The sequence below is a fragment of the Anomaloglossus baeobatrachus genome, chromosome 3, assembly GCF_048569485.1.
Source record: "Anomaloglossus baeobatrachus isolate aAnoBae1 chromosome 3, aAnoBae1.hap1, whole genome shotgun sequence".
Lineage (NCBI taxonomy): Eukaryota > Metazoa > Chordata > Amphibia > Anura > Aromobatidae > Anomaloglossus > Anomaloglossus baeobatrachus.
Genome location: NC_134355.1, coordinates 325771855 through 325799150, shown reverse-complemented (window position 1 = coordinate 325799150; position 27296 = coordinate 325771855). Strand labels below are relative to the sequence as shown.

At 52.1% G+C, this 27296-nt stretch overlaps 1 protein-coding gene across 1 annotated transcript in view; it reads left to right on the top strand.

Moving 5' to 3' along the window:
* Positions 1 to 27296, top strand: part of CDC40 (cell division cycle 40) — a 102040-nt gene that overhangs the window by 48097 nt on the left and 26647 nt on the right. The window contains exons 7-10 of the mRNA XM_075338345.1: positions 756 to 895; positions 19232 to 19306; positions 20016 to 20061; positions 22611 to 22712. Of these exons, the coding sequence (XP_075194460.1) occupies positions 756 to 895; positions 19232 to 19306; positions 20016 to 20061; positions 22611 to 22712 (363 nt within the window). The remainder of the gene's footprint in view (positions 1 to 755; positions 896 to 19231; positions 19307 to 20015; positions 20062 to 22610; positions 22713 to 27296) is intronic.

Sequence of the window (27296 nt, the reverse complement as noted above, 5' to 3'; positions counted from 1 at the left end):
CCTACCAGTCACCGCCACCATTTTGCTGAACTGATCAGTAGACCTGTGCGTCTAACAGGCATTGGTGGATCTGAGATCCACCTACACCTGTTAACCTCTTAGATCGCACTAATGCATTAGCCCTGTGACACGATCATAGGGTGGCAAAGGGTTGCCATGATAGTGTGGGGTCAGATAATGACTCCTGTTGCTGCCATGAAATGTTTCATGTGAATGCTGTGTTCGTCACAGCTCAACTTGCACAATGACTTCAAATATCACAACACATGATTACCGCACTCTCCTTTAGAACTCGATGAATCCAATTCTTGTTTTCAAGTCAATTTCTTAGCCTACTGGTGTGTGTGTGTGTATATATATGTATATGTGTGTATGTATGTATGTATGTATGTATGTATGTATATGTATATATATATATATATATATATATATATATATATATATATATATATATATATATATATATATATATATATATATATATATATATATTTTATATAAAATGTGTATACGTGTGTGTGTGTGTGTGTGTGTATATATAATATATATATACATATATTATATACACAGATGTACATACAGTACATATATATATATATATCTATATCTATATATATATATATATATATTTTTTTTTTTTTTCTTCAATATGCAAACATAGCAGTACATTAATGGATGTGTATAGATATACACAGTGTATATATTTTTATAGATAGATAGAAATTATATAACCTTTTTTTATTTTTATCTTTTAGTTAAGGAAATGTATGACTACCAAGGCCGGTCGTATTTACATATTCCTCAAGATGTTGATGTTAACTTGCGTTCTACTGAACTGCCTGAAAAATGTTATCTTCCCAAGAAACAAATTCATGTTTGGTCCGGGCATACAAAGGTAATGTTACCATTGCAAATATATTGCTACATTTGCATTTTGTGCCGATTTAACAGTTGAATTTTGTGTAAAAGTGGCTGGAAATCCGAAGTATGATCCATCTGTGAAACAGAAATAAATACCAACACTGGACAATTAGCCTCAAAACTGCAAAGAATAATAAAATATCATCTACATAGCACCTAAATTATCACTTCAACCTATAATTACTCATCAGAATCGAGTATATTCCTGTACAGACTCCAATGGATTTTTGTACTATGTATTATCGAAGAAACATAATCCAAAAAATTGTTTTCCAAATATTCTTAAAAACGATGGCTCAAAACTGTCAATTACAAATCTCTAATCCTATAATAAGGAGGGCAAGAAATGGATGTGATGCACAAGCAGCCTATGGGAACGCCATTAAATCCCTACCGATAACAAGTCCCCTTGGCCCCACATAAATACACTTGTGCAGTGCCAGCATATTAATCCAGTATATAACCACCCAATGCCATAATTCGTGTGCAGCCCCCATACATAGATTTCACATCATACTAAGTCAGGGAGGGGGGTTATACTAAAATATATATAATGCTGGTGAGTAATCTTAGGTTTTATGAAACACAGATGGTCTAGTCTGTTTTGACATGGTAAAATATAAAAAATCGAGTACTATTAACACATTATATACAATCTACTTCAATCTAACACCATTTCTAAACTTTTTTTAGCATCAAACAATAAAGTAAATTGTTTTCAGTCTTTTCCCTTTTTGACATCCTAGTGGAAGAAAGCAGGTCATTAAAGGGCATACTTCTCTTACAATGTCTGAAAGGTTTGCTATCTGTCTAACCAGTAGGGAGTCCCTACCCCAGAATAGAATGAATCCTGTTGAGCGCGATCACAATTATCACAGCAATCCACTGAGACTTGATGTGTTCCATTAAAATGTGCAGCCAGCAAAATCTCGCCTCCCCATGTGCTCATTCCTGTGCTCTGCACTTCTTCTGACATCTGACGAGCATAAAGAGCCTTCGTAGTAAAGAACAAAACAAGTGTTAAACATAAAGAATACAAATAAAAGCAATCATTTCACACTTATCTGCAAAACCCCTAAATAATATGAGCCGGTCACTTAATAAAAGCGGAAAATAAATGCAAAAATACCACTGTATGCTGGAAAATGGAAGGGGTTACCAATTTAGAAAAAATAAATAAAAAATGGGCACAAATAGAGCTAAATCCTGATCTAATTGGACAATGACACCAGTTTTGGTATTTTAGCTGATTATCAAAACACATTCAGTCCAGTTACATAATCAATATGCACTTAAAGTGCAGACAAACTCGGCGTCGTTAATTTGTGGGTATTCACATGCTAATTGGAGTAAGGGTTTATGAATTACAGTTCTTTAATATGTAGCTGCCTCTTTTTCAAGGGACTGAAAGTACCGTATTTTTCGCTTTATAAGACGCACCGGATTATAAGACGCACCCCAAACTTAGACATAAAAAAAGGTAAAAATAAAGAAAAATGGGGTCCATCTTATAATCCGGTGTTCTCTTACCGGAGGGGCGCAGCAGTGGTGGTGAAGCGGTGTCACAGGAGGCAGCGGATTTGCTGGCAGGCACGGCGGGTCAGTGGCAGCGGCGTCCGAGGTGGCAGGAGCTGGGGGATCCATGGTGGTAGGAGCCGCGGGGCCCGTGGTGGTGGTGGCGGCAGCAGCAGCGTCGGCGACGGCGGGTGAGTCATGCAGCAGGCCGCTGCAGTGAGTGTCCCAGTGTCCGCGGATCCGGTTTAAATAATGGCGCCTGCGCCGATGGAGCTCTCATCCAAGGGCTCAATCTGCGTACGCGCCCGCTGCCATCATTTGAAACTGGGACCGCGGACAAACTGGGTAAGTTGCTGCACAGACGCCCGCCCCGCAAGCACAGAGTGGCAGCCAGCAAGCTGGCCGCCCACCCTGCGTGCAAGCGGCCGGGTACCTGTGCTTGCGTGCGGGCGGCAGCCATTTGCCGCCCGCACAGGCACCCGGCTGCTGCCCGCACACAGCACCTGGCCACTGCCCGCACACAGCACCCGGCCGCTGCCCGCACACAGCACCCGGCCGCTGCCCGCACACAGCACCCGGCCGCTGCCCGCACACAGCACCCGGCCGCTGCCCGCACACAGCACCCGGCCGCTGCCCGCACACAGCACCCGGCCGCTGCCCGCACACAGCACCCGGCCGCTGCCCGCACACAGCACCCGGCCGCTGCCCGCACACAGCACCCGGCCGCTGCCCGCACACAGCCGCCGACCGCCGCCCGCACACAGCCGCCGACCGCCGCCTGCACACAGCACACAGCCGCCGACCGCCGCCTGCACACAGCCGCCGACCGCCGCCTGCACACAGCACACAGCCGCCGACCGCCGCCTGCACACAGCACACAGCCGACGGCCGCCGCCTGCACACAGCACACAGCCGCCGGCCGCCGCCTGCACACAGCCGCCGGCCGCCGCCTGCACACAGCCGCCGGCCGCCGCCCGCACACAGCACCCGGCCGCCGCCCGCACACAGCACCCGGCCGCCGCCCGCACACAGCCGCCGACCGCCGCCCGCACACAGCCGCCGACCGCCGCCCGCACACAGCCGCCGACCGCCGCCCGCACACAGCCGCCGGCCGCCGCCCGCACACGGCACCCGGCCGCCGCCCGCACACGGCACCCGGCCGCCGCCCGCACACGGCACCCGGCCGCCGCCCGCACACGGCACCCGGCCGCCGCCCGCACACGGCACCCGGCCGCCGCCAGCACCCGGCCGCCGCCCGCCGCCAGCACCCGGCCGCCGCCCGCCGCCAGCACCCGGCCGCCGCCCGCCGCCAGCACCCGGCCGCCGCCCGCCGCCAGCACCCGGCCGCCGCCCGCCGCCAGCACCCGGCCGCCGCCAGCACACAGCCGCCGGCCGCCGCCAGCACACAGCAGCCGGCCGCCGCCCGCACACAGCACCCGGCCGCCGCCCGCACACAGCACCCGGCCGCCGCCCGCACACAGCACCCGGCCGCCGCCCGCACACAGCACCCGGCCGCCGCCCGCACACAGCACCCGGCCGCCGCCCGCACACAGCCGCCGACCGCCGCCTGCACACAGCACCCGGCCGCCGACCGCCGCCTGCACACAGCACCCGGCCGCCGGCCGCACACAGCACCCGACTGCCGGCCGCTCACAGCCACGGTACCCAGCTGCCACCGCACGCAAGCACAGGTACCCGGCCGCTTGCACGCAGCCACAGGCACTCGGCCGCCCGATCACCGCACAGACAGGACCCCCAGGTACCGCTATATTCGCTTTATAAGACGCACCCCCCATTTCTTTGTCGCTCCATTGGGAGACCCAGACAATTGGGTTGTATAGCTATGCCTTCGGAGGCCACACAAAGTATTTACACTAAAAGTGTAAAGCCCCTCCCCTTCTGCCTATACACCCCCCGTGCTCCCACGGGCTCCTCAGTTTTCATGCTTTGTGCGAAGGAGGCAGACATCCACGCATAGCTCCACATCTTAGTCAGCAGCAGCTGCTGACTATGTCGGATGGAAGAAAAAAGGGCCCATAACAGGGCCCCAGCATGCTCCCTTCTCACCCCACTCTTGTCGGCGGTGTTGTTAAGGTTGAGGTATCCATTGCGGGTACGGAGGCTGGAGCCCACATGCTGTTTTCCTTCCCCATCCCCTTTAGGGCTCTGGGTGAAGTGGGATCCTAATCGGTCTCCAGGCACTGAGATCGTGCTCCATCCACAGCCCCTGGGGACTCTGCTGGATAAGGAGCCGAGTATCGTCAGGGACAAGGCCCTGCTACTTTGAGGTACTCTGTGTCCCCGTGGGGACCGCGCACAGAAACACTCCAGCATTGCTGGGTGTGTTAGTGCGCCGGGGACTGCAGCGCTGACCGCGCTTGTGCTATCACACACTGCAGCGTGGCTGGGTGTGTTAGTTTACTGGGGACTACCGCGCTGACCGCGCGCTGCCATTTCACACTGCAGCGCGACTGGGAATGTTAGTACGCCGGGGACTACCGCGCCGACCGCGCTTATACGCCGGCCGCGCTTATAACTTTAGTCCCCGGCTTTTGCGGCCTAGTCTCACTCTTTTCCCGCCCCCAGACCTGCCAGTCAGGGGAAGGGCGGGACGCTGTATAGGACGTCAGCACTGGGGCTGGAACATGCTTTGCATACTCCACCCCCCTCACTGTGCACAGTGGGGCACCAGATTCCCGCACTTTCTAGGGCACGCCCACGGCCCCCTCCTCTCCTCAGGACGCCGGCAGCCATTCCTGTCAGCTCTTCTGACGCTGGAGAGGGGAGACAAGCTCGGGGAGACCCAGGCAGGGATTCTGGTGACCACACAACCGCTTTGAGCGGGCGGTAAGCAGCACCTGAGGTGCTGGCCCCACTAGTGCAGAAGTGTACTTATAGTTATATGTTTATAGGCTATACTTTACACTGTATGGTGCACGGTTGATTTTTGGCTATATACCCTCCTGGATTGCTCAGAGGAGACAACAGCATGTCGTCCACAAGAAGCAAGGGTGCCAAAGCACAGGCTTACTATGCTGCCTGCGCCGCATGTACGGCTATACTGCCGGCAGGTTCCACTGACCCTCATTGTGTGCAATGCTCGGCCCCTGTGGCACTTACTCAGCCGGAGCCTCTGCTAAGGGTGGCCCAGGGGGAACCACCTGCTAACACTGTCCAGGTGACAGGGACGGAGTTTGCAGTTTTTACTGAAAGACTTTCTGAGACTATGGCTAAGATATTAGAAGCCTTGCAGTCCAGACCGGTATCTCAGACCATGGGCACTGTGGAATCTTGCTCCCTGGTCCCCCTCAGTTGGAACAACAATGTCCTCCCGGGGTGTCTCATAGATCCCAGGGTGAGGTCTCTGACACGGACCGCAGCCCCAGACCGCCTAAGCGAGCTCGCTGGGAAATTCCCTCGACATCATCACATTGTTCAGGGTCTCAGCGGGAGGACTCTCTGTATGATGAAGCGGAGGTAGCTGATCAGGATTCTGATCCTGAGGCCGCTCTCAACCTTGATACTCCTGATGGGGACGCCATAGTGAATGATCTTATCGCGTCCATCAATCAAATGTTGGATATTTCTCCCTCAGCTCCTCCAGTAGAGGAGTCAGCTTCTCAGCAGGAGAAATTCCGTTTCAGGTTTCCCAAGCGTACAACGAGTATGTTTCGGGACCACTCTGACTTCAGAGAGGCAGTCCAGAAACACCGAGCTTGTCCAGATAAGCGTTTTTCCAAGCGCCTTAAGGATACACGTTATCCCTTCCCCCCTGACGTGGTCAAGGGCTGGACTCCGTGTCCCAAGGTGGATCCTCCAATCTCCAGACTGGCGGCTAGATCCATAGTTGCAGTTGAAGATGGGGCTTCACTCAAGGATGCCACTGACAGACAGATGGAGCTCTGGTTGAAATCCATCTATGAAGCTATCGGCGCGTCTTTTGCTCCAGCATTCGCAGCCGTATGGGCACTCCAAGCTATCTCAGCGGGTCAAGCGCAAATTGACGCACTCACACGTACGTCTGCGCCGCAGGTGGCGTCCATAACCTCTCAAACGTCGGCATTTGCGTCCTACGCTATTAATGCTGTCCTGGACTCTGCGAGCCGTACGGCGGTTGCAGCCGACAATTCGGTGGCAATACGCAGGGCCTTGTGGCTACGGGAATGGAAGGCAGATTCTGCTTCCAAAAAGTGCTTAACCAGTTTGCCATTTTCTGGCGACCGTTTGTTTGGTGAGAGATTGGATGAAATCATCAAACAATCCAAGGGAAAGGAAACATCCTTACCCCAGGCCAAACCAAACACACCCCAACAGAGGAGGGGACAGTCGAGGTTTCGGTCCTTTCGGGGTGCGGGCAGGTCCCAATTCTCCTCGTCCAAAAGGCCTCAGAAGGATCAGAGGAACTCCGATTCATGGCGGTCTAAGTCCCGCCCTAAAAAGACCGCCGGAGGTGCCGCTTCCAAGGCGGCTTCCTCATGACTTACGGCCTCCTCAAACCGCATCCTCGGTCGGTGGCAGGCTCTCCCGCTTTTGCGACACCTGGCTGCCACAGGTAAAAGACCGTTGGGTGAGAGACATTTTCTCTCACGGTTACAGGATAGAGTTCAGCTCTCGTCCTCCGACTCGATTCTTCAGAACATCTCCGCCTCCCGAGCGAGCCGATGCTCTTCTGCCGGCGGTGGGCACTCTGAAGGCAGAAGGAGTGGTGGTCCCGGTTCCTCTTCAGCAACAGGGTCACGGTTTTTACTCCAACCTGTTTGTGGTTCCAAAGAAGGACGGGTCTTTCCGTCCTGTCCTGGACCTAAAACTGCTCAACAAACATGTAAAGACCAGGCGGTTCCGGATGGAATCTCTCCGCTCCGTCATCGCCTCAATGTCCCAAGGAGATTTCCTTGCATCGATCGATATCAAAGATGCTTATCTCCACGTACCGATTGCTCCAGAGCATCAGCGCTTCCTGCGCTTCGCCATAGGAGACGAACACCTTCAGTTCGCGGCACTGCCGTTCGGCCTGGCGACAGCCCCACGGGTTTTCACCAAGGTCATGGCTACGGTAGTTGCGGTCCTCCACTCTCAGGGTCACTCGGTGATACCTTACTTAGACGATCTGCTGGTCAAGGCACCCTCTCAAGAGGCATGCCAACACAGCCTCAGCGTTACTCTAGAGACTCTCCAGAGTTTCGGGTGGATCATCAATTTTCCAAAGTCAAATCTGACACCGGTCCAATCGCTGACATATCTTGGCATGGAGTTTCATACTCTCTCAGCGATAGTGAAGCTTCCGCTGAACAAACAGCGGTCACTGCAGACAGGGTTGCAATCTCTCCTTCAAGGTCAGTCACACCCCTTGAGGCGCCTCATGCACTTCCTGGGGAAGATGGTGGCAGCAATGGAGGCAGTCCCTTTCGCGCAGTTTCACCTGCGTCCTCTTCAATGGGACATCCTACGCAAATGGGACAGGAAGCCGACGTCCCTAGACAGGAACGTCTCCCTCTCTCAGGCAACCAAAGCTTCCCTTCGGTGGTGGCTTCTTCCCACTTCATTATCGAAGGGGAAATCCTTCCTACCCCCATCCTGGGCGGTGGTCACGACGGACGCGAGTCTGTCAGGGTGGGGAGCAGTCTTTCTCCACCACAGGGCTCAGGGTACGTGGACTCAGCAAGAGTCCTCACTTCAGATCAATGTTCTGGAGATCAGGGCAGTGTATCTTGCCCTAAAAGCGTTCCAGCAGTGGCTGGAAGGCAAGCAGATCCGAATTCAGTCGGACAACTCCACAGCGGTGGCTTACATCAACCACCAAGGCGGAACACGCAGTCGGCAAGCCTTCCAGGAAGTCCGGCGGATTTTGATGTGGGTGGAAGCCACGGCCTCCACCATCTCCGCAGTTCACATCCCGGGCGTGGAAAACTGGGAAGCAGACTTTCTCAGTCGCCAGGGCATGGACGCAGGGGAATGGTCCCTTCACCCGGACGTGTTTCAGGAGATCTGTTGCCGCTGGGGGATGCCGGACGTCGATCTAATGGCGTCCCGGCACAACAACAAGGTCACGGCATTCATGGCACGATCTCACGATCACAGAGCTCTGGCGGCAGACGCCTTAGTTCAGGATTGGTCGCAGTTTCAACTCCCTTATGTGTTTCCTCCTCTGGCACTGTTGCCCAGAGTGTTACGCAAGATCAGGGCCGACTGCCGCCGCGCCATCCTCGTCGCTCCAGACTGGCCGAGGAGGTCGTGGTACCCGGATCTGTGGCATCTCATGGTCGGCCAACCGTGGGCACTACCAGACCGACCAGACTTGCTGTCTCAAGGGCCGTTTTTCCATCTGAATTCTGCGGCCCTCAACCTGACTGTGTGGCCATTGAGTCCTGGATCTTAGCGTCTTCAGGATTATCTCAAGAGGTCATTGCCACTATGAGACAGGCTAGGAAACCAACGTCCGCCAAGATCTACCACAGGACGTGGAAAATATTCCTGTCGTGGTGCTCTGCTCAGGGTTTTTCTCCCTGGCCATTTGCCTTGCCCACTTTTCTGTCCTTTCTTGAATCCGGATTGGAAAAGGGTTTGTCGCTCGGCTCCCTTAAGGGACAAGTCTCAGCGCTTTCTGTGTTTTTTCAGAAGCGCCTGGCCAGACTTCCACAGGTACACACGTTCCTGCAGGGGGTTTGTCACATCGTCCCTCCTTACAAGCGTCCGTTAGAACCCTGGGATCTGAACAGGGTGCTGATGGTTCTTCAGAAACCACCGTTCGAGCCAATGAGGGATATTTCTCTCGCACGCCTCTCGCAGAAAGTGGTTTTCCTAGTAGCAGTCACTTCACTTCGGAGAGTGTCTGAGCTAGCAGCGTTGTCATGCAAAGCTCCTTTCCTGGTGTTTCACCAGGACAAGGTGGTTCTGCTTCCGGTTCCGGAATTTCTCCCTAAGGTGGTATCCCCCTTTCATCTCAATCAGGATATCTCCTTACCCTCTTTTTGTCCTCATCCAGTTCACCAATGTGAAAAGGATTTGCACTTGTTAGATCTGGTGAGAGCACTCAGAATCTACATTTCTCGTACGGCGCCCCTGCGCCGCTCGGATGCACTCTTTGTCCTTGTCGCTGGCCAGCGTAAAGGGACACAAGCTTCCAAATCAACCCTGGCTTGGTGGATCAAGGAACCAATTCTCGAAGCTTATCGTTCCTCGGGGCTTCCGGTTCCCTCAGGGCTGAAGGCCCATTCTACCAGGGCCGTGGGAGCGTCCTGGGCCTTGCGGCACCAGGCTACGGCTCAGCAGGTGTGTCAGGCAGCTACCTGGTCGAGCCTGCACACTTTCACGAAACACTATCAGGTGCATACCTATGCTTCGGCAGATGCCAGCCTAGGTAGGCGAGTCCTTCAGGCGGCGGTTGCCCACCTGTAGGACGGAGCCGTTACGGCTCTATTATGAGGTATTATTTACCCACCCAGGGACTGCTTTTGGACGTCCCAATTGTCTGGGTCTCCCAATGGAGCGACAAAGAAGAAGGAATTTTGTTTACTTACCGTAAATTCCTTTTCTTCTAGCTCCAATTGGGAGACCCAGCACCCGCCCCTGTTTTTTTGTGTACACATGTTGTTCATGTTGAATGGTTTCAGTTCTCCGATATTCCTTCGGAATGAATTTACTTTAAACCAGTTTATAATTTTTTCCTCCTTCTTGCTTTTGCACCAAAACTGAGGAGCCCGTGGGAGCACGGGGGGTGTATAGGCAGAAGGGGAGGGGCTTTACACTTTTAGTGTAAATACTTTGTGTGGCCTCCCGAGGCATAGCTATACAACCCAATTGTCTGGGTCTCCCAATTGGAGCTAGAAGAAATGGAATTTACGGTAAGTAAACAAAATTCCCTTCTTTCCTCTCAAATGTTTGGGAGGAAAAGTGCGTCTTATAAAGCGAAAAATACGGTAATTGGACAGGACTTCAAAAGCTCTTAAATGGGCAGCATGCGCTATTCCTTCATTAATCTATTATCAGTTAAGCGGGTATAAGGTCTAGAGCTGATTTTAGGTGTGGCATTTGCATTTGGAAACTGTTGCTGATCAGATCAGCAGACGTGTGGGATTATTGCGGACTCGCTCCCGCAGCCCAAGGTAACCTGGGGGAAACAACCAATGGCGTAAGAGTACGTCATCAGTCATTAAAAATAGAAAAAACAGATTAGACTTTGCCTATAACCTGCTAAATAAATGAGCCCAGTTCTGAAGAAGCATTCTTTGGGTAGATGAAACGAAGATCAATCTGTACCACAATGATGTGAAGAGGAACGTATGGACAAGGCTTGGAATGGCTCATGTTCCAAAGCACATTACATCCTCTGTATCACATGGTGGAGCAGTGTGATGGCATGTCCATGCATCTATTCCAATGGATCTGGGTAACTAGTGGTTTTTGATGATGTGACTTAAGATAGAAACAGACTGATGAATTCTGATGTGTGCCAGGCTATATATTTTCTGCTCAGATTCAACCAAATGCAGCAAGGTTGAGTGGACGGCGCTTCACAGTACAGATGGACAATGACCCAAATCACACGGCGAAAACATCCCAGGAGTTCAAGGCAAAAAAATTAAAATATTCTGCAATTGCCAAGTTAATCACGAGATGTCAACTCCATTGAGCATGCATTTCACATGCTTAAGACAAAACTTAAAGGGAATCTGTCAGCAGGTTTTTTCTATGTAATCTGAAGACAGCACGTTGTAGGGGTTAACACACAGATTTCAGTGATATGTCTCATCACACTGTGATGTTTACCTGTAATGTGTCTTTTAACCTCAGGATATTATCAATGCTGGACTAGCTCAGTTAGAAGTCAGCTAGTTTGACACTCCTCCTGCTTTAAGTAGCACCTCACTGTCCATAGATATTGGACATTGAGAGCCTAAGGTGCGCAGGTACAGCTTTGTCAGGCTTGCTGCATTGTTAAATCTAAAATCTCTGTCACAACTGCTGCACCCACTAAACAAAGTTATGCACCATTGTATTTATAGTCTCTTTGCCTACATCATGCTTCTCTCAGATAAGGTATCAAAACCCTACTGACAGATTCCCTATAAGGCTAAGTTCACACTTCCGTTGTTTTGCATCAGTCACAATCTGTCGCCTTGAGGAATTATGGTATCCTGCAAAATATTTTGCAGGAATCCTGTTTTTCCCCATAGACTTCTATTAGTGACAGATTGCGACTGATGATGCTGCGTTGCATCCGCTGCGTCGCGGTCAGTCGTTTTTTAACTGACCGCCGGGCGGAGCAACGCAGCCTATAACGTTTTTTGAGCAGCGCGATCCGTAGGATTTTGCTGCGCATGCTCTCTCTGGCTCCCTGCCCCCCGTAACCAGGATAAACATCGGGTAACCAAGCAATGCGCTTTGGTTAGTTACCCGATATTTACAGTGGTTACGGGTGCAGGGAGCCAGCGCTAAGCTGGTATCCAAGATAAATATCGGGTAACCCAAGCAAAAAGTGCTTTGCTTTTACCCGATATTTACCCTGGATACAGTGTGCAAGGAGACCGACACTTCCCCACTCGGCTCCGCCCCCTCCCGCACTCCGCATGTGTGTATATACACACACACACTTGTCCCCAGCCCTGCAGTCCCCCACGGCACTTACGTTCTCAGCTCCACGGCCCCCCTCGCGCTCTGCCCCCTCGCGCTCTGCCCCCTCGCGCTCTGCCCCCTCGCGCTTCTGCCCCCTCGCGCTCTGCCCCCTCGCGCTCTGCCCCCTCGCGCTCTGCCCCCTCGCGCTCTGCCCCCTCGCGCTCTGCCCCCTCGCGCTCCTGCCCCCCTCGCGCTCTGCCCCCTCGCGCTCTGCCCCCTCGCGCTCTGCCCCCTCGCGCTCTGCCCCCTCGCGCTCTGCCCCCTCGCGCTCTGCCCCCTCGCGCTCTGCCCCCTCGCGCTCTGCCCCCTCGCGCTCTGCCCCCTCGCGCTCTGCCCCCTCGCGCTCTGCCCCCTCGCGCTCTGCCCCTCGCGCTCTGCCCCCTCGCGCTCTGCCCCCCTCGCGCTCTGCCCCCCTCGCGCTCTGCCCCCCTCGCGCTCTGCCCCCCTCGCGCTCTGCCCCCCCTCGCGCTCTGCCCCCCTCGCGCTCTGCCCCCCTCGCGCTCTGCCCCCCTCGCGCTCTGCCCCCCCTCGCGCTCTGCCCCCCTCGCGCTCTGCCCCCTCGCGCTCTGCCCCCCTCGCGCTCTGCCCCCCTCGCGCTCTGCCCCCCTCGCGCTCTGCCCCCCTCGCGCTCTGCCCCCCTCGCGCTCTGCCCCCCTCGCGCTCTGCCCCCCTCGCGCTCTGCCCCCCTCGCGCTCTGCCCCCCTCGCGCTCTGCCCCCCTCGCGCTCTGCCCCCACTCGCGCTCTGCCCCCCCTCGCGCTCTGCCCCCCTCGCGCTCTGCCCCCCTCGCGCTCTGCCCCCCTCGCGCTCTGCCCCCCCTCGCGCTCTGCCCCCCTCGCGCTCTGCCCCCTCGCGCTCTGCCCCCTCGCGCTCTGCCCCCTCGCGCTCTGCCCCCTCGCGCTCTGCCCCCCTCGCGCTCTGCCCCCTCGCGCTCTGCCCCCTCGCGCTCTGCCCCCTCTCGCGCTCTGCCCCCTCGCGCTCTGCCCCCCTCGCGCTCTGCCCCGCTCGCGCTCTGCCTGCCCCCTCGCGCTCTGCCCCCTCGCGCTCTGCCCGCCCCCTCGCGCTCCTGCCTGCCCCCTCGCGCTCTGCCTGCCCCCTCGCGCTCTGCCTGCCCCCTCGCGCTCTGCCTGCCCCCTCGCGCTCTGCCTGCCCCCTCGCGCTCTGCCTGCCCCCCTCGCGCTCTGCCTGCCCCCCTCGCGCTCTGCCTGCCCCCTCGCGCTCTGCCTGCCCCCCTCGCGCTCTGCCTGCCCCCTCGCGCTCTGCCTGCCCCCTCGCGCTCTGCCTGCCCCCTCGCGCTCTGCCTGCCCCCCTCGCGCTCTGCCTGCCCCCCTCGCGCTCTGCCTGCCCCCTCGCGCTCTGCCTGCCCCCTCGCGCTCTGCCTGCCCCCTCGCGCTCTGCCTGCCCCCTCGCGCTCTGCCTGCCCCCTCGCGCTCTGCCTGCCCCCTCGCGCTCTGCCTGCCCCCTCGCGCTCTGCCTGCCCCCTCGCGCTCTGCCTGCCCCCTCGCGCTCTGCCTGCCCCCTCGCGCTCTGCCTGCCCCCTCGCGCTCTGCCTGCCCCCTCGCGCTCTGCCTGCCCCCTCGCGCTCTGCCTGCCCCCTCGCGCTCTGCCTGCCCCCTCGCGCTCTGCCTGCCCCCTCGCGCTCTGCCTGCCCCCTCGCGCTCTGCCTGCCCCCTCGCGCTCTGCCTGCCCCCTCGCGCTCTGCCTGCCCCCTCGCGCTCTGCCTGCCCCCTCGCGCTCTGCCTGCCCCCTCGCGCTCTGCCTGCCCCCTCGCGCTCTGCCTGCCCCCTCGCGCTCTGCCTGCCCCCTCGCGCTCTGCCTGCCCCCTCGCGCTCTGCCTGCCCCCTCGCGCTCTGCCTGCCCCCTCGCGCTCTGCCTGCCCCCTCGCGCTCTGCCTGCCCCCTCGCGCTCTGCCTGCCCCCTCGCGCTCTGCCTGCCCCCTCGCGCTCTGCCTGCCCCCTCGCGCTCTGCCTGCCCCCTCGCGCTCTGCCTGCCCCCTCGCGCTCTGCCTGCCCCCTCGCGCTCTGCCTGCCCCCTCGCGCTCTGCCTGCCCCCTCGCGCTCTGCCTGCCCCTCGCGCTCTGCCCCCTCGCGCTCTGCCCCCCTCGCGCTCTGCCCCCTCGCGCTCTGCCCCCTCGCGCTCTGCCCCCTCGCGCTCTGCCCCCTCGCGCTCTGCCCCCTCGCGCTCTGCCCCCTCGCGCTCTGCCCCCTCGCGCTCTGCCCCCTCGCGCTCTGCCCCCTCGCGCTCTGCCCCCTCGCGCTCTGCCCCCTCGCGCTCTGCCCCCTCGCGCTCTGCCCCCTCGCGCTCTGCCCCCTCGCGCTCTGCCCCCTCGCGCTCTGCCCCCTCGCGCTCTGCCCCCTCGCGCTCTGCCCCCTCGCGCTCTGCCCCCTCGCGCTCTGCCCCCTCGCGCTCTGCCCCCTCGCGCTCTGCCCCCTCGCGCTCTGCCCCCTCGCGCTCTGCCCCCTCGCGCTCTCCGCATGTAGACACACACACACACACACACACACTCACTCACCTGTCCCCAGCCATGCAGACCGCGGCACTGACGTCCTCAACTCCGCCCCCAGCACACAACGGAGTCCGACAATGAAATTCTTTCTTTGTCATCCGTTGTACAGCGCATCAGTCACATGCGTCAAGCAACGCATGTGACTGATGCAAAACAACGGAAATGTGAACTTAGCCTAAAGCAGAAAGTCCCACAAACTGACAACAACTGATGTCAGCTGGAGTTAAACCCTGGCAAAGCATCACAAAGGAGGACACCCAGCGTTTGGTGACATCCATGGCTTCCAGACTTCAGGCAGTCATTACCTGTAAAGGATTCTCTACAAAGTATTCAAAATAAACGTTTTATGGTAAAGTAAATTTGTCCAATTCCTTTTGAGCCCCTGAAATGAGGAGGCTTTGTAGAAAAATGGTTACAATTCCTAATCATTTCATGAGATATTGTTATTCATTAAACCTGAAAGTCTCCACTTCAATTGTATGTCAGTTGTTTAATTTTAAATAAAAAAAAATAGCGGCATGCAAAGGCCAAATCGTGAAGATTGTCACTGTCCAAATATTTCCGGACCAAACTGTAGGCATTGCTTGAAAATAACAAAATAAGTCTTGCCTATTGATGTCCCTGCCAGTATGTCAGGACTAATTACCGTAAGATTCAAGTCACCGAAACTCCTTCTCTAACTTGGTCCCAGCATACACTAAAGAAAAGTGCAAAAAAGGCAATGTTTCGGCCAGAGCAAGGCCTTTATCATGCTATGAACAAGTGGACATAACTACAATACAAAAAATGGTGCTTTATATAGAGGTTTGAATGTGTGGTGACTAATACATTATAGGAGTAATAAGTGACCTAGGTACCCCATTGGCCTGAGCGAGGGACCTGGCATGGCTTTATGGTAATGTGTGAATAGTAAATAAAAATGTATGTTTTTCAGTTATGCCAATCTGATATTAATATGGCTATTTTGAGAAGATTTTAGGCTAACAGGTGATATAAATGATATTTAACAACTTGCCAGTATTATGTGATGTTCTCTGTATACCATATTTTTTATTTTATAAGATGCACCAGATTATAAGATGCCCCTCAAATTTAGAGAAAAAAAAAGGTAAAAAAAAAAATATTGGGTCTGCATTATAATCCGGTGGTGTCTTACTGGGAAGGAGGGGTAGCAACGGGGGTCACAGGAGGCAGGAGTACTGCGATGCTGCGGGCGGTGCAGAGGAGGGCCCAGATACTCACTGCGGGGAGCGGCGGTGGCTGTGTCCTGGGGCAGCGGGCACTGCTCTGTGCTGGTGCTCGCTGCGGGTGGTGAGGCACGGGCCAATCTAAAGATGTCAGCGGTACGGGTTTACAGAGAAATGGCGGCCGGAGTTGGCATGTGCGCAGATTGAGTTATCAGCTCAGTGACAAGCCATGATCTCATCTGCCCGTGCGCCACCTCCGGGTGACATTTTCCCGAAGTCTGTTGCTGGAGCCATGAGCTCCATCTGAACACGCACCGACTCTGGGCACCATTATTTGAAGCACTCACCGCCGTCATCTTCAGAATCTGCCCATGCCGAGCCGCACAGAGCTGCGCCCACAGCACACCGCATCGATCCTATCTCCTGTGACCCCTCCCCCCGGAAAACTATATTCAGAGTTTAAGACTAGTGTTGAGCGGACCCGAACTGTAAAAGTCCGGCGGACCCGGATTATTGACAGTCCGCTCAACTCTATTTAAGACGCATTTTTCATGCTCCTGCCACATTTTTGGGAGGAAAATTGGCTTATAATCCAAAAAATATGGTATGTTTTTAACTTTTGATTTTCTCTGTATCTAGTATTGTCATGACCATGGAGGTTGGACCTGTGAGAGGGCTGATAGGAGTGACCGGCATTCAGACCTCCTATATAAAGCAGTTTTTTGTATTGTGGTTATGTATACCTTTTATGGCTTGATAAAGGACTTGCATTGGTCGAAACATTGCGATATTTTATTTTTTTTTTGTATCTTTCTTCAGTGTATTCTGGGACCATTAAAGATATTTTTTTTTTTGTTAAGAAGGAGTTTCATTGTTTTGGATCCTATTTCAAGTTTACAGCTAATGAGGGGCTGTACCAAGTAGCAGAAACAGCGGCGTGCATGGGATACAGCTGCCAGTCGGTCAGGACTGTTTGTATAGCCTGGATATTTGTTCGACGTGATGTTAGGAAGCCAGAGAAAATAGCCCTGGGAAAGTGTCCCCACTGGGCCTGTAGATATACGTATACACAAATAGGGGAGAGAGCTAAGGGTGAAAAGTAGATAAAACATTACACTTCAGTTCCCCCGTGGTCCCCACATAGCTTTCTCATGAGCCAGATCAGACACCCCCATACTTTGCACTGACGAGGGGCAAGCACCCCGAAACACCGTGTCTGCAAATTGGGATTCTGATCTGGCTTATATATCCTGAGTCATATTGCAAAGGATTGTCGAAAATCCACTTGTGACTTTTAGGATCGCTACTTCCAATAGGTGGCGCTGTGCTAGAGTTTGTCTCCTTTACTGGAGAGACAATTTGAATATTTCCCAGAGGGGCATTGCAGCTATAAGTCCCCTTACCTGGCAGCCAGACTGGCTTGCAAAGTCTCCTTAAGGAGAATAGTGTTCCCCCGTGGAATTTTAGGGGCATTGCAGCTATAAGTCCCCTTACCTGGCAGCCAGACTGGCTTGCAAAGTCTCCTTAAGGAGAATAGTGTTCCCCCGTGGTCCCCACATAGCTTTCTCATGAGCCAGATCAGACACCCCCATACTTTGCACTGACGAGGGGCAAGCACCCCGAAACACCGTGTCTGCAAATTGGGATTCTGATCTGGCTTATATATCCTGAGTCATATTGCAAAGGATTGTCGAAAATCCACTTGTGACTTTTAGGATCGCTACTTCCAATAGGTGGCGCTGTGCTAGAGTTTGTCTCCTTTACTGGAGAGACAATTTGAATATTTCCCAGAGGGGCATTGCAGCTATAAGTCCCCTTACCTGGCAGCCAGACTGGCTTGCAAAGTCTCCTTAAGGAGAATAGTGTTCCCCCGTGGAATTTTAGGGGCATTGCAGCTATAAGTCCCCTTACCTGGCAGCCAGACTGGCTTGCAAAGTCTCCTTAAGGAGAATAGTGTTCCCCCGTGGTCCCCACATAGCTTTCTCATGAGCCAGATCAGACACCCCCATACTTTGCACTGACGAGGGGCAAGCACCCCGAAACACCGTGTCTGCAAATTGGGATTCTGATCTGGCTTATATATCCTGAGTCATATTGCAAAGGATTGTCGAAAATCCACTTGTGACTTTTAGGATCGCTACTTCCAATAGGTGGCGCTGTGCTAGAGTTTGTCTCCTTTACTGGAGAGACAATTTGAATATTTCCCAGAGGGGCATTGCAGCTATAAGTCCCCTTACCTGGCAGCCAGACTGGCTTGCAAAGTCTCCTTAAGGAGAATAGTGTTCCCCCGTGGAATTTTAGGGGCATTGCAGCTATAAGTCCCCTTACCTGGCAGCCAGACTGGCTTGCAAAGTCTCCTTAAGGAGAATAGTGTTCCCCCGTGGTCCCCACATAGCTTTCTCATGAGCCAGATCAGACACCCCCATACTTTGCACTGACGAGGGGCAAGCACCCCGAAACACCGTGTCTGCAAATTGGGATTCTGATCTGGCTTATATATCCTGAGTCATATTGCAAAGGATTGTCGAAAATCCACTTGTGACTTTTAGGATCGCTACTTCCAATAGGTGGCGCTGTGCTAGAGTTTGTCTCCTTTACTGGAGAGACAATTTGAATATTTCCCAGAGGGGCATTGCAGCTATAAGTCCCCTTACCTGGCAGCCAGACTGGCTTGCAAAGTCTCCTTAAGGAGAATAGTGTTCCCCCGTGGAATTTTAGGGGCATTGCAGCTATAAGTCCCCTTACCTGGCAGCCAGACTGGCTTGCAAAGTCTCCTTAAGGAGAATAGTGTTCCCCCGTGGTCCCCACATAGCTTTCTCATGAGCCAGATCAGACACCCCCATACTTTGCACTGACGAGGGGCAAGCACCCCGAAACACCGTGTCTGCAAATTGGGATTCTGATCTGGCTTATATATCCTGAGTCATATTGCAAAGGATTGTCGAAAATCCACTTGTGACTTTTAGGATCGCTACTTCCAATAGGTGGCGCTGTGCTAGAGTTTGTCTCCTTTACTGGAGAGACAATTTGAATATTTCCCAGAGGGGCATTGCAGCTATAAGTCCCCTTACCTGGCAGCCAGACTGGCTTGCAAAGTCTCCTTAAGGAGAATAGTGTTCCCCCGTGGAATTTTAGGGGCATTGCAGCTATAAGTCCCCTTACCTGGCAGCCAGACTGGCTTGCAAAGTCTCCTTAAGGAGAATAGTGTTCCCCCGTGGTCCCCACATAGCTTTCTCATGAGCCAGATCAGACACCCCCATACTTTGCACTGACGAGGGGCAAGCACCCCGAAACACCGTGTCTGCAAATTGGGATTCTGATCTGGCTTATATATCCTGAGTCATATTGCAAAGGATTGTCGAAAATCCACTTGTGACTTTTAGGATCGCTACTTCCAATAGGTGGCGCTGTGCTAGAGTTTGTCTCCTTTACTGGAGAGACAATTTGTACACTTCAGTTGAAATTCTTTCTTGTTTTCTCCTGTTTTTCAGGGTGTCAGTGCTGTAAGATTATTCCCCCTCTCTGGCCATTTGTTATTGTCGTGTTCCATGGATTGCAAGATTAAGGTTAGTAATAATTCTCAGACATGGAATGTACCTTAAAGTCCTTAAATGGGGTCAACCTAGGAAAGAGGTCCCCAAGTATTTATGCAGCATTGATACATGCTTAACACTAGAACTACTGAGATAGTCATTTTGACTACTTTGCACCATGTATTTCTATATAGGTGTTACGAGTCCAGTAGTTCTAGTGTTAAAGAGGTTAGCCAGTCTAAGAGGAAAAGTCTGCAGTCATTTTTTCTGACTGCAGACTGCCATATTGTAGCAATGCGCACATTGTCACGATTTTGCTGTATTTCTTGTATGGGCCGTCACAAAACTGCATTTCTACAATCTGCATTCTTGCAGTCACGTGCCGACTAAACTCTCCTTGGCATTTCAATATTTTAGCAGATGAGGGAGGCTTGTCTGTTTGTGACCACAAGTATGCGAATTGTATAAATACGATCACTTGATCGCCCACTTACATGGGGGGAAAAAGGAGAAATGTGACAGAGTGTGCACCGCTCACTGTCATGATTCAGCAGTCATCGTGCCTGCAGGCTTTTCTTCCTAGACTGGACAACCCCTCGCATATAGAATGACTCAAGCTTTGTATTAATTAGCCTGGTAATTGGGCAGCACTGATTTTTCTTTAGAGCATGTACCCTTCCACAATACCTGTTTGATATGCCGCCATTATACATGTGCTTACTAACATGTGTTCTTATTACAGCTTTGGGAAGTGTACAATGAACGAAGATGTCTACGGACATTTATAGGTACAGTATGAATCTTGTAAAGAATGTCTGCTTGTGAGACAAAGCATCCAGCCTTATGTGTTCAGTATTGGTGTCCTTGGTGTCAGTTGGGATCTCCATACAAACACATTTTTCTACTTGTAGTGTACAGTTAGGTCCAGAAATATTTGGACAGTGACACAATTTTCGCGAGTTGGGCTCTGCATGCCACCACATTGGATTTGAAATGAAACCTCTACAACAGAATTCAAGTGCAGATTGTAACGTTTAATTTGAAGGTTTGAACAAAAATATCTGATAGAAATTGTAGGAATTGTACACATTTCTTTACAAACACTCCACATTTTAGGAGGTCAAAAGTAATTGGACAAATAAACCAAACCCAAACAAAATATTTTTATTTTCAATATTTTGTTGCGAATCCTTTGGAGGCAATCACTGCCTTAAGTCTGGAACCCATGGACATCACCAAACGCTGGGTTTCCTCCTTCTTAATGCTTTGCCAGGCCTTTACAGCCGCAGCCTTCAGGTCTTGCTTGTTTGTGGGTCTTTCCGTCTTAAGTCTGGATTTGAACAAGTGAAATGCATGCTCAATTGGGTTAAGATCTGGTGATTTGACTTGGCCATTGCAGAATGTTCCACTTTTTAGCACTCATGAACTCCTGGGTAGCTTTGGCTGTATGCTTGGGGTCATTGTCCATCTGTACTATGAAGCGCCGTCCGATCAACTTTGCGGCATTTGGCTGAATCTGGGCTGAAAGTATATCCCGGTACACTTCAGAATTCATCCGGCTACTGTTGTCTGCTGTTATGTCATCAATAAACACAAGTGACCCAGTGCCATTGAAAGCCATGCATTCCCATGCCATCACGTTGCCTCCACCATGTTTTACAGAGGATGTGGTGTGCCTTGGATCATGTGCCGTTCCCTTTCTTCTCCAAACTTTTTTTCTTCCCATCATTCTGGTACAGGTTGATCTTGGTCTCATCTGTCCATAGAATACTTTTCCAGAACTGAGCTGGCTTCATGAGGTGTTTTTCAGCAAATTTAACTCTGGCCTGTCTATTTTTGGAATTGATGAATGGTTTGCATCTAGATGTGAACAATTTGTATTTACTTTCATGGAGTCTTCTCTTTACTGTTGACTTAGAGACAGATACACCTACTTCACTGAGAGTGTTCTGGACTTCAGTTGATGTTGTGAACGGGTTCTTCTTCACCAAAGAAAGTATGCGGCGATCATCCACCACTGTTGTCATCCGTGGATGCCCAGGCTTTTTTGAGTTCCCAAGCTCACCAGTGAATTCCTTTTTTCTCAGAATGTACCCGACTGTTGATTTTGCTACTCCAAGCATGTCTGCTATCTCTCTGATGGATTTTTTCTTTTTTTTCAGCCTCAGGATGTTCTGCTTCACCTCAATTGAGAGTTCCTTAGACCGCATGTTGTCTGGTCACAGCAACAGCTTCCAAATGCAAAACCACACACCTGTAATCAACCCCAGACCTTTTAACTACTTCATTGATTACAGGTTAACGAGGGAGACGCCTTCAGAGTGAATTGTAGTCCTTAGAGTCCCTTGTCCCATATTATATATATAATTGTATTTCTGAACATGTTTTTGTAAACAGCTAAAATAACAAAACTTGTGTCACTGTCCAAATATTTCTGGCCCTGACTGTATGTATGCTGCTGCCCCTTCTTAGTGTACTAATCACAGCTCTTGTAACTACAGTCAGTGGCTGTTGCCCCAACTGGACTGTGCTGAAGAACCTGGTTATTTCACAGGGATTTCAGCACTTGTCCTTCCATATCCGCTTGATTATTAGTTGGCTGGTTGAGAATCAATGTATGCCTTTATTTGATATCCTATGCTTTCACTCTGTAAAGATTTATATCGAGACTATAGCTAATTGCTATGTAGGGCACTTTGATCTCCCATAGACTGGAGTGGCAGTGTACCTACTTGGCTACCACCATCGATTATGGAACTGTTGAGAGCAGCATATTGCTCTTTCCAACCGTCCCCATAGAGAATGCATGGCGCGGCAGGTGAGCATGCATGCTCCATTTTAATGGGGGATAATAGTGCCCCATTTTAGAACTCAATGCTGGCCAGATTTCCCTCAGTTATACCGTTTGATATCAAATTTTTAATCTAGATATCCTGATAAGCTTCTTTAACAGTGTATGCAGATGAATGGCTCGGTGCATCTGTCAGCAGGGTCTGCACCACTCGCCCATTTATTGATGGACAGCGCTGGCTTTACTTAGACATAGCGCTATACTGTCAGAAGGTGCTTTGGACTGCAGAATACTGCCCTCGGTGCACTGAATATCTTTTATGCATAATATTTTAACGACTTTTTCTGGAAAATTAGACTATGAATTGGGAAACACAAAGTATGATTATTCTTAGGGCAAACTGCCCTACACTGATATTCTTACTGTGGGATGTCATTTTGCCCTGACAAATCCTTGTTATTGAAATAATCCCCAGATTCTAGCCATAGATGTTTTGATTGTTCATTATGTTAGATCTATATAATTATTGCTCTTATTACTGTTCAGGTCACAGTAAAGCTGTTCGTGACATTTGTTTCAACAATGCTGGAACCCAGTTCCTAAGTGCAGCGTACGACCGCTATCTGAAGCTGTGGGACTCTGAGACAGGTACTGGCTTTTATATCTCTAACGTTCATTTTTATTGCGAATATTTCTCTTTGTAACTTAAGGTTATATATTGCTTGTTAAGACTAGCCACATGTCCATCTTGTAAGAAGTCTGTACATTAAAGACCAGAATCTTCATTTCTGCCTTCATATGGTCAGCTGCTTTTCCTATAGATGATTTTCCCGCTCCCATATATTGAGGGTATGCCATGGCTAATATGCCAATCACCTAAAGAAACCTTTGTTGAACTGAGGGGTCTTTGCTACTTCAGACATCTATGGAACTTTTGACAAGGTGGCGAGTGCCTTCCAACAAAAGTGCAATGACATCCAGGAGACAACTAAACAAAGGTTTTCATTGCTCCCATACATTGAGGAGAGAGATCCTCTTTTCTGCTACTAAAAGACAATTGTGCTAGGACAGGGTGAACCATGCTGATCCTCCAAGCTGTCATCATATCTGTAGTACTAGAAAACAAAAGAGAGAGCAAGGAATATACTATGTGAGATTAAGGAAATCTGTTCCCAGGTTTTTGCTTTGTAATCTGAGAGGACCATAATGTAGGAGCAGAGACCCTGATTCCAGCGTTAAAACTGCAAAACACTTCCTAGACACTGTTTACCTGTTTTAATACAATCAGTGTTTTATCACTACAAGACACCTGGACTTGTACATCCTAGTCCAGCCATCACCCTGCAACTTATTTGCAGTAAGCTGTGATGTGGGCTGGGTTGTACACACTTCCAACAACTCAGCTCTGCTAGAATGACGTAAAAAACCCTGAAACTTTATCAGAACTGCTGCATCCAGTAAATTAAGTGACATGTCACTGGAATCAGTCTCTTGCCCTACCTCATGCTGCAGTCAGATTACATGGCAAATACCTACAGATTCCCTTTAATTTTTCATGAAATGTTCTTTAAATGATGTGTAATTAGAGGATGAGTCTTGTCTTACACGTTGCAAGAAAAAAGGTAAATACCTATGTGTTGCTATGTAAGTGATTGTACAGGAGCAAGTTATGTCCTCTGGAAATTACTAATATATTCCTTGAAACAGGGGTCTACATATTCTATTTCTTTGTCGCTCTATTGGGAGACCCAGACAATTGGGTGTATAGCTTCTGCCTCCGGAGGCCGCACAAAGTATTACACTCAAAAGTGTTAAGCCCCTCCCCTTCTGCCTATACACCCCCCGTGCTCCCACGGGCTCCTCAGTTTTTTGCTTTGTGCGAAGGAGGTCAGACACGCACAGCACAGCTCCACAGATTGGTCAGCAGCAGCTGCTGACTATGTCGGTTGGAAGAAAAGTGGGCCTATATAGGGCCCCCAGCATGCTCCCTTCTCACCCCACTCTTGTCGGCGGTGTTGTTAAGGTTGAGGTATCCATTGCGGGTACAGAGGCTGGAGCCCACATGCTGCTTTCCTTCCCCATCCCCCTCAGGGCGAAGTGGGATCCTATCGGTCTCCAGGCACTGAGACCGTGCTTCATCCACAACTCCTGGGAGCCTGATGGATAGGAGCCGGGTATCGTTCAGGGACATGGCCCTGCTACGTGAAGGTACTCTGTATCCCTGTGGGGACCGCGCACGGCAACACCTCAGCTTTGCTGGGTGTGCTAGTGCACCGGGGACCGCGGCGCTGACCGGGTCAAACTGTGCCATTACACACTCAGCGTCGCTGAGTGTGTTTATATGTAGGGACTACCGCGCTAACCGCCGCTGCCATGGGAAACTGCGGCGCGGCTGGGACTTGTAGTTCGCCGGGGACTTCGGCGTCGGCCGCGCTTTTACGGCGGCCACGCTTATACTCGAGTCCCCGGCTTGCTTGCGGCCTAGTTTTCCCTTTCTCCCGCCCTCAGCCCTGACAGGCAGGGGAAGGGCGGGACGCTGCACGGAACGAGCAGCACTGAGGGCTGGAGTATGATTTCCATACTCCACCCCCCTCACTGTGCACAGTGTGAGCACCTCGGCCACGACCACGGCTCCCTCCTCTCGTCAGGACGCCGCAGCCATTTCCTGTCAGCTCCTACGACGCTGCAGAGAGGGACAAACACTGGGAGACCCAGACACGGTCTCTGGTGGCCTCATAACCGCTTTAGGCGGATGGTAAGCAGCACATGTGGTGCTAGCCCCATGGTGCTGTAGTGTATTGATGAATTATTTGTTTATAGTATATATTTCACACTGTATGAGCACAGTTCATTCTGGCTATATACCCTATTGTGTTACTCAGGGCGCCCACAAAAGGCAGGGGTGCCAAAACACAGGCTTATTATGCTGCCTGCGTCGCTTGTACGACCCAGCTGCCGGCAGGTTCCATTGACCCTCATTATGGGCATTGTTCGGCCCCTGTGACACTGCTTCAGCCAGGGCCCATGCTAAGAGGGGCCCAGGGGGAGCCACCTGTTGACACGGGGACGGAGTTTGCAAAACTCTCTGAGACTATGGCTAAGATACTAGAAGCCTTGCAGTCCAGGCCGGTATCTCAGCAAAGGGACTCTGTTGAATCATTGTTCCCTGGCCCCCCTCAGTTGGACCAACAATGTCCTCCCGGGGTATCTCATACATCCCAGGCTGAGGGTTCTGACTTAGACCCCAGCCCCAGACCAACTAAGCGGGCTCGCTTAGAATTTCCCTCGACATCATATTGTTCAGGGTCTCAGCGGGGGGAATCTCTGGTTGATGATGCGGAGACAGCTGATCAGGATTCTGATCCTGAGGGCGCTCTCAATCTTAATACTCCAGACGGGGACGCCATAGTGAACGATCTTATTGCGTCCATCGATCAAATGCTGGATATTTCTCCCTCAGCTCCTCCGGCGGAGGAGTCAGCTTCTCATACACAGAGTATGTTTCTAGACCACTCTGATTTCAGAGAGGCACTCCAGAATCATCATGCTTGTCCAGATAAGCGTTTTTTTCTAAGCGCCTTAAGGATACACGTTATCCTTTTTCCCCTGACGTGGTTAAAGGTTGGACTCAGTGTCCCATAGTGGATCCTCCAATCTCCAGACTGGCGGCTAGATCCATACTTGCAGTGGAAGAGGGGGCCTCGTTCAAAGATGCCACTGACAGGCAAATGGAGCTCTGGTTGAAATCCATCTATGAAGCTATCGGAGCTTCTTCTGCCCCAGCATTCGCAGCCGTATGGGCGCTGCAAGCTATCTCAGCAGGTCAAGCGCAAATTGAAGCAGCCAAATGCACGGCCGCGCCACAAGTGGCATCCATTACCACACAGACCTCGGCAATTGCGTCTTACGTTATTATTGCTGTCCTGGACTCTGCGAGCCGTACGGCGGTCGCGGCCGCCAATTCGGTGGTACTCCGCAGGGCCTTGTGGCTACGGGAATGGAAGGCAGATTCTGCTTCCAAAAAAGCGCTTAACCAGTTTGCCAATTTCTGGCGACAGGCTGTTTGGCGAGCGTCTGGATGAAATCATCAAACAATCCAAGGGAAAGGATACATCCTTACCCCAGCCCAAACAGAACATACCCCAACAGAGGAGAGGGCAGTCGAGGTTTCGGTCCTTTCAGGGCGCGGGCAGGTCCCAATTCTCCTCGTCCAAAAGGTCTCAGAAAGAACAAAGGAACTCTGATGCATGGCGGTCTAAGTCACGTCCTTAAAAGGCCACCGGAGGCGCCGCTAACAAAGCGGCTTCCTCATGACTTTCGACCTCCTCTAGTAGCATCCTCGGTCGGTGGCAGGCTCTCCCGCTTTTGCGACACCTGGCTGCCACAAATAAAAGACCGCTGGGTGAGAGACATTCTGTCTCACGGTTACAAGATAGAGTTCACCTCTCGTCCCCCGACTCGATTCTTCAGGTCATCCCCGCCTCCCTAGCGAGCCGAGGCTCTTCTGCAGGCGCTGCGCACTCTGAAGGCAGAAGGAGTGGTGATCCTGGTTACTCTTTAGTAACTGAGCCACGGTTTCTACTCCAACTTGTTTGTGGTCCCAAAGGAGGACGGGTCTTTCCGCCCGGTCCCGGACCTGAAACTGCTCAACAAACATGTAAAAACCAGACTGTTCAGGATGGAATCCCTCCGCTCCGTCATCGCCTGAATGTCCCAAGGAGATTTCCTTGCATCGATCGATATCAAAGATGCTTATCTCCACGTACCGATTGCTCTAGAGCACCAGCGCTTCTTGCGCTTCGCCATAGGAAACGAACACCTGCAATTCGTGGCACTGCCGTTCAGCCTGGCAACAGCCCCACGGGTTTTTACCAAGATTATGGCTACTGTAGTAGCGCTCCTACACTCGCAGGGTCACTCGGTGATCCAGTACTTGGATGCTGATCAAGGCACCCTCTCAAGAGGCATGCCAACGCAGCCTCGACGCTTCCCTGGAGACTCTCCAGGGTTTCGGGTGGATCATCAATTTTCCAAAGTCAAATCTGACACCGGCCCACTCGCTGACATATCTTGGCATGGAGTTTCATACCCTCTCAGCGATAGTGAAGCTTCCGCTGTTCAAGCAGTAGTCACTACAAAAAGGGGTACAATCTCTCCTTCAAGGCCAGTCACACCCCTTGAGGTGCCTCATGCACTTCCTGGGGAAGATGGTGGCAGCAATGGAGGCAGTCC